Source organism: Zonotrichia albicollis, chromosome 4, assembly GCF_047830755.1.
Source record: "Zonotrichia albicollis isolate bZonAlb1 chromosome 4, bZonAlb1.hap1, whole genome shotgun sequence".
NCBI lineage: Eukaryota > Metazoa > Chordata > Aves > Passeriformes > Passerellidae > Zonotrichia > Zonotrichia albicollis.
Genome location: NC_133822.1, coordinates 70,450,387 through 70,462,551, shown reverse-complemented (window position 1 = coordinate 70,462,551; position 12,165 = coordinate 70,450,387). Strand labels below are relative to the sequence as shown.

General features: G+C 43.7%; 1 protein-coding gene across 10 annotated transcripts in view; it reads right to left on the bottom strand.

Annotated features, from left to right (window-relative positions):
- Positions 1–12,165, bottom strand: part of CALD1 (caldesmon 1) — a 162,338-nt gene that overhangs the window by 14,347 nt on the left and 135,826 nt on the right. For 9 of the 10 annotated variants that reach the window (XR_012580132.1, XR_012580133.1, XR_012580134.1 and 6 more), the window contains 5 exons: positions 10,810–10,956; positions 8,633–9,506; positions 7,911–7,985; positions 3,334–3,452; positions 1,487–1,730 (listed from right to left, as the gene is read on the bottom strand). Coding sequence is in view for 7 of the 10 variants with exons in the window: in XM_014275960.3 (XP_014131435.2) it covers positions 1,487–1,730; positions 3,334–3,452; positions 7,911–7,985; positions 8,633–9,506; positions 10,810–10,956 (1,459 nt within the window). In the remaining 3 variants the exon portion in view is untranslated. The remainder of the gene's footprint in view (positions 1–1,486; positions 1,731–3,333; positions 3,453–7,910; positions 7,986–8,632; positions 9,507–10,809; positions 10,957–12,165) is intronic. The other variant, XM_074540062.1, reaches the window with a different exon arrangement.

Genomic DNA, 12,165 nt, shown 5'->3' with positions numbered 1-12,165 from the left:
GAGACTTGGAAATCCTATTTGTAGAATCCCTTGGCAAAGGAAGTACAAGAAAACAGATGTGTTGGATACTCAATATTTAAATAGACAAGAATATCTCCCTAATGAGATCTAGCCCATTGTAACTATATATAACATTAGCATTCCAGCCCATCTGCAGCAGATAAATTTTGACATGCACTTTGTAATTCAATCTGTATAATGTACAAAAAAAAAAAAAATGTGGCTATAGCCCTGGCCCAAGATTCTGAATCCCCAAGAAGATAAAAAATTTGCAGCTATCTCTGAGGAAATCCTGACTCATAAAAACAGATTTTAGAGCCCTGCCTGTCCTAAGGCTAGAATGATAACATTTTTTCATACCCTGGGTGTTGTGGTGTCTTTTTACCCCTAATGATATGTTCTGTTATTTCCTAAGTTAATGGTTTGGTCCAAATTATACCCCCCCACACCACACTGTCAATCTACCCTGAGTTCCCTGTCAATCCCACCTGGTGCCAATGCCCTGCTTGGAATTCCCCTTCAGAAATCCCTTAAAGTGAAACCTCCCATTAGTCCACATGACCCCCTCCATGTCCATGTGAGGTCCATGTGGCCCTTCCCTCATTGGAAGATGCTTTTGTGAACCCTGCCCAGGATATCTCAGATTAGCTTCTGATTTATCCCCTCCTCTTGAACAGCCCCCATTTAAAAACTCCTCCACACCTGTGTCTTGTGTCTTTGGTCCCTGACCCTTCCATAGAATAAATCCTTTTGGAAACCATACTAAAGACCTCTCTGCTGTCCTTGCTCCTGCTCTTGAGGATTATCAGCTTGTGCTGTAGAGATAAAGCCCTACAGCTGTATCCCAGACTGTGCTGCTTTCTGGGAACAGCTCACTCCTGGCATGGAGCTGGGAGGTGGCTGAGGAAAAATCCAGCACTGCATCACCTGGATGCAGCATGTTTTACCTCAGGCCTTCACTAGAAAATGCTGCAAAAAGCTGTTGACTAACACAAGGAGAGTGAAAGTAAAATAGTAATTGTTACTATCATATTTTCTGAAAAATCCCTTAGCTAGGATTTTTTCCTCCTGGGAAGCCGAAAAATCTTAAGAGAAAAATGAAAACAATAATTACTTGGTTTGCTTTTTTTGTGTTTTGTTACTTTGGAATGTGGTTTAAACACTGTTTACCAACTGGCCATTGTTTGATTAGTTTCATGCGAATTGTTTTGACTTAATGACCAACCATGGTCCAGCTGTGTCAAGGCTGTAGAGAGTCACGAGTTTTCCATTAGTATCGTGTTAATCCTTTTGTAAGTATCCTTCCTCTATTCTTTAGCATAATTTAGTATAACATTGTTTAATATAATACAGTAACATCATCAATTAGCCTTCTAAGAACACAGAGTCAGATCCATCATTTCCTTCCTGCCATGGGTGACCCTAAAAACACCACAAGTAATAAATGGAATAAACCCAAGTGCAACACTCCGTACTTCACACTCACCTCCTCTCTGATTTTCCTCTCAGCCTCCTCCTGCTTCTTCTTCTGCTCCTCTTCCTCCAGGACTTTCCGGCGCTCCTCCCGCTTTTTCTTCAGCTCGCCCAGCTCTGCCGCCGCCTCCTGCTGCTTCTCCTTCAGCTTCTCCAGCTCCTCGCTCTCGCCCCGGCGGCGCCGCTGATCCTCCAACCTCTTCAGGGCCTCCACGCCCGGCTTCGCCTCCTCCGCGGCGCCCTTCGCGCCGGAGCGCCTGGGAAGGCAAGGACAGCGACAATGGGGCCATGCTGTCATTTCAGGGTTTACCCTAGAAGCTCTAGTCCCTCCCTGAAGATTCCCTCCCAGGTGTATCAATCACCTCTCCTTTCCCCTCCCTGCACTGTCAGTCCTGGAATTCCAGAAGGGCATCAAGGGATTGGCAGATTCAAAGGATGCCCTCTACCCCTGACCTCCTCTCCTGTACCTGGTTGGTGGCTCCCTACCCCATCCCTGCCCCTTTGTCTGGACACTTCCAGACAAAGCCCAACTCTGTGGGGGCAGTTCATTATAAAATAGCCCTAATTCATACCTAACAACCCAACAAACATTGGCACCTCTGCTGATGCTGCCAACCCCAATCTTCTACTCAGCTGATAAAAGGTCACTGAACAGGCTTCTTCACAACTTCATGGAACAGAAGAAGAAAAACAAAAATAGAAAAAAAAAAAGAGTGGAAACTCAAATCTACGTTTTGCCACTAATGCCTGTCTCCCACAGGAAATGAAGCAAATGAAAACACATAAAAAATATTTTTAGAAAATCATTGTCGTTATTGATGATGTGACCCAAGTTTTGAGCAAGGTCAATTTCCTGCTGTTCCATCTCCATCACTGCCTGTCTTTTGGCCTGAGGTCAGGGTGTCTCCAGGGTCTTTTGAGCTGCATTTTATTTTGAGAAAGTTTGTTTTTCCCGGCAGAATCATGAGGGGAATGCTGAGATACAATAGCAAATCCCATCTGCCATGCTCGGATTTCTCAAAGTGCCTGGAGAGTTTAACCTTTCCATTGCCTGTGTCAATGTAAAAGAGGGAGAGAAATGCAGAAGGAGAAAAATTTAGATTTCTAACCTACTCATTCCTGGTTTCCTGCTGAAAGGAAGAACTTCATTTCTATTTCATTTATCCCATGCTTTTAGCAGGCAGGATCTTTTTAAATTAAATTTTCACTAGAAAATTGTTACCTTCTTTGAATTTCCCACTATAACCACAGCCTTAAAAAAAGAATATTTCCTTAAAAAAAGAATCAAACTGTGACACAGATTATAAAAAGGAAGGGGGGGAAAAAAATAAAAAATGTTATTTTGGCTAGGAGAGGCTTTTACCTAACTGGAAAAACACTTTTCTAGAGAAGCCATTAATTTCAATGTTTGCCTTGAAATCAAGAGAGAAAGTGCTTCTCTCTTGGACATTTGAGAAAGCACATAAAGCACAAGTGGATTGTGCTTTATTCTGCTAATTAAAGATAGGTGGGTAATTGGAAATAGGTCACTAAAGTAAAAGTTGAGATCAGACTAGAAAAATTGGAGAACACAAAATCTAGGATTTTGTCACTATTGGCCTCTGTGTAGATGTTAGAAACAAGGAAGCAAAGCTCCAGCAGAACAGAACCAAGACTCTTGTCTCTGCTGGGGGAGGAAAGCCATTTCCATCTGCTTGCAGAACTTCATTTTGTTCCTGCAGCAGAGAGGGGTCAGCTCAGAAACTGCAGAACCCAGTGAGCACCTGAGCCACTGCTGATGGTGCCAGCCAGTTCCTCCACTCAGAGCCCCAGAGATGGCCCCTATGGCACCAGCAAGCCCAGTTCTCCCGTGGCACTCACCCAAAAGCATTCTCAGTGGGTTTCAGTTTGGAGGCAGGGGGCTCCTGTTCCCCGTTCTGCGCCTTCTTGCGATCCCAGACACTTTTCATTTCCTCTTTGGGGGCTTTACCTTTGTCATCCTGCGCAGAACACAGCACAAATCACAGAACAAAAACACAAGACACACCAAAAAAGAAGAAAAAAAAAGTCAGAATGAGACATTCTAAACAACAGCTGATAAATACAAATTTCTCGGCAAGATTGTGATGTCTTCAAAGTGTTTATGTGCTGTAGCGCAGAAGTGCAAAGCTCTAAACTGTGATCAACTCTCTTTGCTGTCCTGACCTGAATTCCAGGTCCAAACATCTTGAAAATAATATTATCAGTCTTCTAATAATATTTTTGAAAAATCAAGTCAAAGTTGGCTGTGGCCACGGGACCATGCCACCACACTGCTTCACTCCGCAACTGCATCCCCAACTCTTCCTCCCACTGCAGCATCATTCACCTCTTGCTTCTAAAAATTGTGGGTTGCCAACTCTCTGGGACTTGCCAACACTTTTTTGGTACCAGGTTCAGGGCATTGGTGCAATAAAAATAACACATAACCTCCAACAAATGTCAAGCTTGTTTGACAAAGTTTATGCTCTTTTCAGTGTCACAGCAGAGGGAAACTTCATTACTGCAAGAATAATGGCCAAAACACAAAATCATCTTGATATCAGAGCAAAATACTCTGATAAATAAAATCCTGCCTGGGGTTGGTCATGGGTAGCATTATCAGACATGAATATTTAAACCTGTGAAGAAGGAAAGGCTCTGGAAAACATGAGTAAAAATTCCCTTTATCCTTAAAAGAGCTTTGTCTTATGATTCTTAGTAGTAATCAAGAATATTTTGTGCATAAATTTAATTCTCCAGTATTTCTTCAGAGTTATGAGCTTGAAGTATTTATGAATACCACAGATGGCCTGACCCCAGCATGCTGAGTCATGGCTAGATGCTGGTAAAGGAGAAACTGAACTGATTTAAGTTATGCATCCTCAGGTAGAAATATTCTCTGCTAGTTAAGACTACCAGCCAAAAGCAACTTTCAACAGCACACGAAACATTTACCTCCAAAGTATTTATTTGCTTTCCCCAGCTCTGTGCTGAAGGAAGAAGAAATACCTTCTGTGTAGAATTCAAATGGGGACCTTTAGAAAATAAACACTTTGGAAGCCTGTTGCAATCCCATTTGCTAACTAGAAAGATAAAGAACTTCTGTAACTTTCCTGTCTGCAACACAGCTGCTCTTAAAGGTGCCTTAAGATGCACCTTGAAATGAAAAAGTAGAACACTGCTTCACACCCCAAATCAAAAGAAATTTCTGTTCTTCCTCATCAAAGAGGAAGAACATCCATTCATCTCAACTCTTGGAGAAGCAAAATCTTTGCCTACAAAGGATAAGTTCAGAGCCTTCAAAGCCAAGATCCTCCTAAGGCTGGTGCAGAGTGAAGCCCCAGAGTCAGAGCCTGACTCCACCTGAGGCCAGTTTGCTGCTCAGAGAAGCTGAGCAGTGGATGCCACCATGGCAGCACATGTTAGAAGTGAGCACAGGATGCTTAAATCACTTCAGCAAATTTTCTGCTGCTGGGCACTACCATCAGAGGCATTTGCTCTGCTCTGAGAGCAGATTTTCCCATGCTATCCTTCCAACAAGGCCTGGCAGCTCCCTGAGGGACAACAGGGGAGCTCAGCTTCCATGGCTGTGCATTCTTTGGCCATGATGCTGCAAGAGAGGGCCTCAAGGAATGGTCCTGCTGGGCTGGGACAAGCAGGGCGGTTCATTTATCCTGCTGAATGCCACCAGACAGCAGGGTCATCATCTGGGCCTTCCCAACTCAAATGGGTGATCACGTTCACAGCAGCAATGTCCCAGCCCTTCAGCCCCACTCAGGGTGATGCTGAAACTGGCTGTGCTGATGGTGCAAGATTCCTTGTGCCAGGATGTCTGTCCTGGGGTTTTGGGAGCATAAGATTTCCTTTGCTGAGATTTTCATCAGGACCTTCCTAAGTCTTATTTAAAAAGCCAACCCTTCCAGCTGCCTTATGGATTCAGGTCCACTGGGGAGGGTTGTATCTCTTACATCTTAATTGAAATCTCTGGGAAAACTAATATTAAAACAATATAGCTTAAAAATTAATAGGTTAGGAAATAGCATTTCAGAGGCCAGTATGATTTATGACAATGTGCCTGCATTTGAGAAAACCATTAACACAGCTTGGTCTCTTCATTCAAAAAAGATGGTAAAACAAGATATTATAGAAACATTTCACATCTTTTGGGCTCAATCGTTCTCCTACTGATTTTAATACCAAAGCGGAGATTGGCTGGCAAAGAAGCAGCATCCTTTGTATCTCATTCCCAAGGAAGGCAACAAAAGAAATTATTTACTTTGTCTCACTGCCTAATTACAGACTAATCCAGCTTCTGCTGAATTCAGAAAGGCCTCCACTTGGAGCAGACAGGTGATATTACCTGAACTGAAATAGCTCATGTGATAAATCTCACAAATCTTGATATCAAGCTAGAACATTACCAAAGGCATGGTTAACGAATTTCCAGATTTATATTTATATTTTTATCTCTTTCCATACTGCCTCTTTTCTGTTTGATTTTTATGCTATTATTTGAGAGCTGAGATTTCTGAATCTTGAGTTTGAACACTTTCAGACTGAAGCAAATCAGTTACTGAGGTTGGGCAGATCTGGCAGATCTGATTCCCCACTTGGGCTCAGTTATTTGGGGAGTTAAGAGCTGTGGGCATCTGGCTCTGGGGCTCCCCTGTGGAGTCAGCTGCCACCCCCAAACACCATGAGAAAAGCAACTGCTGCAGCATGTCTGGCCAAACTGGAAGCAGGAAATACCAAGAGTCTCACATCATGAGAAAGCTTGGTCTTGTGAGCTTCTCAGGTCACTTTCAAGAACGAAAAACTGTGCAGAAGTTCAGAAAAAGAGACAAATTTTTTTCTTGCCAAATTAATCAAAAAACCTGAACTCTGAGGTCCAAAGCAAAAGCAAAACCTGATTATGCAGATACATTCTGTTCCCCCAGGATCTTGTTCATGGAATACTGGCATCCTCTCAGCTGCATGCACATACAGAAAGAGACCTCACTGAATTTGTGTGTCCTGAAAGAGGGGGAGAAGTGGAGCCTGATCTTGCCTGATCATCAAATTTTTTTTCACAAGAAGCAACAACTGAGATTTTTCAAGGCATTTTGAATGCTCAGGATGGGTATTAAGCACTGCACTAGAAGTGGGATTCTATTAAGTTGTCTCAGCTTCAGCATCCAAAGATGGAAACACTAAAAATCACAAGTAACTTTTATAAGTCTTGCCAATTTCCTGGAATAATCCACCCAGTGGGTAGGGTTTGAAAGCATGATGAGAGCTCCAGGGAGAGCTGGCCAAGTTCTCCATAAGAACAAGCAGGACAACTGTGTCTCAAGTTCCCACAAATCAAACTCTGTGGTCAGCTACAAACTCCTCTTTACATTTACTTGTGATATTCAAAGACTGCATGTAAAAGTGAATAGTGGAAATTTATTCTGTCTTAATATAATCCATCCCTTTTTTTGTGCAGCTATTTCCTCGCTGCTCTCTGAGGGTGAGCTGAGCATGTTCCAAACTCATCTGCTAAGGACCCTGGAGTCACCCTCCACAACCCTCAATGGTCCCAGTCCACCAGACAGGCAGAAATCTGTGCTGTGTGTCCCTTTAAGCCACACAGACCTGCCTGAACCCAAATGTCTCCAAATTTCCAAGACACTGACCATTCTCTGAGCAGTCTCCCCTAACCAGGATCAGGGGCTGATTTGAGAGCTGCTGCACTGACCCAAAACCACTGCACAGCACTGAGCATGGCTCCCTGTGTCCAGTGTTCCCTGAAGAGCAAATGGTCCCCAAATCTTATTTACTTACCAGACAGTAAAACACCATGGCACCAGCTCCTGTGTTTACAGTGGAAATGCAATGCAGTAATTTTGGTGGATTTTTCTCTTCAAAACAAAAGAAGAATCTTGGGTATGCACAGTTTACATCATGGGGTGTTGCAGATCGCAGGGGAATTATTAGTTAAGGCAGTCTGCTGGCCAAAGGGCCTAGATTATTATTATCATTATGATGATTATTATTAATTATCATGATGATGATGATGATGATTAGAATAGGTTTTGTTCATAGGGAAAAAGTTCACAGTAAAGTGAGAGGAAACCAGAGAAGGATGATTAGTTGATACTGTCCTGGAAAACTCATCCCCAGAGGGAAAACCATACTTGTGTTGTTGACTGAACCGAGTTTCCTGAAATATTTGTTTTAAGACAAACAGGAATTGGTCCTAAAGCCCCAAAAGAACAAACTACTTAAGAATTTACTTAATTTTAAGCACTTAAGGAGCTTCATCCCTATTTATTTCAGCAGGATTACCCATGTTCTTGAAGCGGAGCACAAGCTTAAGTACTTTGCTGAAGAATCAACACTCACTTATAGGTGCCTTATTTGTTTTCACATCTCTAGTTTCCCTATGACATATAAATCAGTGCTTTATGAGTTACCTGATCTTGTATGGAGGTAGCTTGGGGCTTCTCTTCTGGCAGCTTTTCCTTTTTAGCTTCCACTTTTTCTTCCTCCTTTGTTTTTGGGTTTTCAATAATTTATTTATTTTTTAACAAAAACCCATTGCATCTGTTTGCATTTTTTGTTTCTCCACGCTGTGTTCATGTACCAATCCAGTGTGCAGCCACCACTCCATCAAGTGCTGCTGTGCCCACACCTCTGTGTGCAGCTGTGTCCCCTCCACCCTCTCCAAATCCTCCCAATTTCCCCCCTTTGGGCCTTTCTCCCTGCTGTGGCATCATGCTTACATGTCCCAATACAGAGCCCTTCCTTGTGATTGCATTTAGCACACAGCATTCCTCACACACTTCAACAGGTGCTCATAATATTTTCTGCCAAGATGTGTCTGCCTCCACCTCATGGGTTACTGCATTAGGCCAGTTTTCATAGCAGCTGAGGGGGAAAAAAGGCAGCAAAAGCACATGCAGAGGTCTGAACATGCAAGGTTTTCTCTGAATGATGGGGTGAGGTCAGGCCTGTTGTGCACTAAATTATTGGTAAGCTGGAGGGGATTTATTTTTAAAAATAGAGAGCAACAGCACAAGTGTTAGTAACTTCATACAGGACTAGATCTGTGACGAAATTCCAATTCAATCTTTTCTTGCATTACATTTCACACAAACCACAGGTGTCTTATTTTGGTGCAAAATGCTTACTGTACCTGCTTTTTTAAGGCAGCTGCTTGACGTTTTTCTTCTTCTATTTTCTGTTCTTCCATCTTTTGTTTTTCCTTTAATTTCTCTGCCTCTAGCTTAGCCTTTTCCTCAGCTGCCCTCTTTTCCTCTTCTGCCTTTGCCCTTTCCTCAGCTGCCCTCCTTTCCTCCTCTGCTTTCTGTTTTTCCTCAGCTGCCCTCCTCTCCTCTTCAGCTTTAGCCCTCTCCCTTTCCTCAGCTTCCCTCCTCTCCTCCTCTGCCTTTGCCCTCTCCTCAGCTGCCCTCTTTTCTTCCTCTGCTCTCTGTTTTTCCTCAGCTGCCCTCTTTTCTTCCTCTGCTCTCTGTTTTTCCTCAGCTGCCCTCTTTTCTTCTTCTGCTTTTAACCTCTCCCTTTCTTCTGCTTCCTTCCTTTCCTGTTCGGCCTTTTCCTCATCCGCTACACTTTGCGTCCCTTCTGGCACAGCATTTGTATCATTCTCTGCTTTGTGTTCCTCTGCATTTACAGTTACTGCCTCTTCTTTATCAGCGGGTTTTTCTGCTGTCACATCTACCTGATTTTCCTCCTCCTTTGGTTTCTCCTCCTCCTTGTCTTTTTCTTCTTTTTTCCCCTCTTCTTCCCCATCTTGCCTCCAGTTGTTCCTCTGGTAGGATTTGGTAACTGTTTCAGTCTCCTCTTTCCCCGTGGTCGCGTTTTCTTCCACGTTGTTCACTTCTCTCCTGCTGGGCGCTGACAAGCTCCCGTCTGTGATCGTGGGGTCCAATTCCTTCTGCCGTTCCAGGGCCTCCTGCAGGCGTTTCTGGCGCCTCTCCTCCCGCCTCGCCAGCCTCTCCAGCAACGCGGCTTCATCGTCCAAGGAGCGCTTGCTTTCCTCTCCTGCCACGCTGGGCGAAAGGGACAGGTTTAAATTTAAAAAAAAAAAACCACCAAAAAAAATTCTTTCTAACAACATATGCACTTCACTCTTTGTGACGGTGTTCACAGGGGTCTTAGGATGAGGGAAGAGACGTAGATCTGATTCCATGTTACAGAAGGCTTGATTTATTATTTTATGATACATATTGCATTAAAACTAGACTAAAAAGAATAGAAGGAAAAGTTTCATCTTAGAAGACTAGCTAAGCTAAGAATAGAAAAACAAGAAAGATAACAAAGGCAGCTGGCTCAGACTCTCTGTCCGAGCCAGCTGGGCTGTGATTGGCCATTAATTAAAAACAACCACATGAGACCAATCACAGATGCACCTGTTGCATTCCACAGCAGCAGATAATCATTGTTTACATTTTGTTCCTGAGGCCTCTCAGCTTCTCAGGAGGAAAAAATCTTAAGGAAAGGTTGCACACTTCAAAATTTAGCTGCTGTTTTACTATCTATATTCATTCTCCTTGCCTTAAACAAATTGCATCTTGTGCTCAGGATCTATTAGCACTTGCCATCACAATTTTGGTTTTTTCTATCAATTGTGTTATGGCCATTGGAAATCTGGGTATATTGTTTATATTATTGTTTATGTGAAACTAAACAAATGATGGATGGATAGGAAGGCCAGCTCTGGACAGACAAGGTGGCCACTCAGCTTTGTGACAAGTGGGTGGTGAAAGCAGTGATATGGTGTAATGCTTTAGGGGCTGCTGGGTTGATGGTTGGATTTGATGATCCTAAAGGTCTCTTCCAACTTGGATGATCCTACGATTTCAAGTGTCACCTCCTTCCATGAACTTTTCTGCTCTTTACACCTGCCTGACCCTGACAATGCCAGGTGAGTGCTGTGCTCTGGAGCTCACACCCAGCACCTTGCAGGAGTGTTGCAGCCACAGCTTGAGGACTGGGTGGCCCCATGGTGCCATGACCCCTCTGAGCAGAACCAGAGATGTGGTGTTTTGTGAGGCCAGATGCACACACATCTGAGAGAAGCTGAGAGCCTCCATGAGCTGGAGGCTGGCTGAATTACCCCACAGACAGCCTTGAGGACACCTGGATAAATGCCATGAACCAGATGTGTGATGCTCCCACCCCACCACGTAGACACAGGCAGGCTGATCCTCACTGTGTGAGGTCCTTCTCCAGTTCAAGGATGGCCAAACCCAGCACTTCAAACTCAAGCACTACAGCAAACCTCTTCCAGGCACTTCTCTACTCTGCACAAAAACTGCCATTGGCTTGTCAGTAAACAACATCAGAATTTACCTGTTCTGGGCATTGACCTCAGATTTCTCTGTGGCTTCTCCTGAGACATCTCCTTCCTCCTTTTGCCTCAGCCTCTCCTGCCGAGCCCGCCGGCGCCGTTCCCTGGCAGCCTCCTCATCATCATCATCGTTCCTCTGGTAGGACAGCCTGCAACAGGGAAACATTGGTGCTACGGCATATTGGACACTGAAAAAAGTCACAGAAAGCAGTTTTCTTGGGCAAAGTAAATGTGGCTACAGTGGCTGCTCCACATGCTGTTGTGAAAATATTCTGTGAAATTGAGATGCATCGTTTCTAACCCTGGTTTTCTTTTCTTTCTCAGAAGAGAACTTGAGAAACTAGTCCCTGTGAAGGCAGCAGCCACACCACACTGGCTGCTAGAAAACACCAAATCCATAAAAGCCCAGCTCTGTAGCTGAGCAAACATCTTCCTAGCCTGCACCACGATCCTGTTGGAGCACTCACAGGATTTGAGCAGACTTGATCAAGCCCACATAACTGAAAGTGGACTCAGCAAAGCAGATTTTCATTAGTCTCCTCTAAACATCACATGCTGAAAACAGTGACAGAATTACACATTTTAAAGACTAGAAAGCAGGGAGACACAAGTATGACAGCAGTGGTTGGCTCTGAGTGCCAAACATCTGACACCCACAAAATGTTTGTGAGCCCGGAGCCCTGCCAGGCCAAATCACACAAGATCTGTGCTGTGATGAAAGCCTACAGCTGAGAACCCATTGTATTCATCTGCCTCAACAGATGATTACATTTAGTTTCATCCTGCTTGAAAAGGAAAGCAAGACCTTAAAATCCTAATAATCCTATGTCCCATTCAAATCTTTGCTGAGGTTATTACTGTGAGAGATAAAGGGAGAGGCCTGCATTCCTCTTATCTTTTAGAGCAGGGAAAGTGAATTAGGAAGCTAACATGTGCCAGACCCAGTCAGGACATTCATTTACTTTGCTTCTGGCAGAGGTCTGACACATCATGGTTAAGAAGCCTCCCCTCTTTACATAGTCACGTATTTAAGTTAGCAGTGCAGCCATGTACACAGAAAAATGCCAGAGTTCTGCACTTACTAAAACCAAGTACAGGTATGTTAGTTTTGCAAACATTTAAACATTAAAAGCAACTAAATTTTGATTTAGCCATCAATCAGACTGTTTGGGGCCAAACCTCTCCCATCACCATGTTCTGGTACTACTTTTCTCCATTGCTGAAAGAAGGATGAAAGTATAGATTCAGCAGGGACACAGTAACTCCAATTTTGCTTTAAGAATTCAAAGTGCAAAACATGGCTGAGCCACTTGCCAGACCTAGAACAGCATAGTCATCCTCAGTGCACCAAAGAGTTT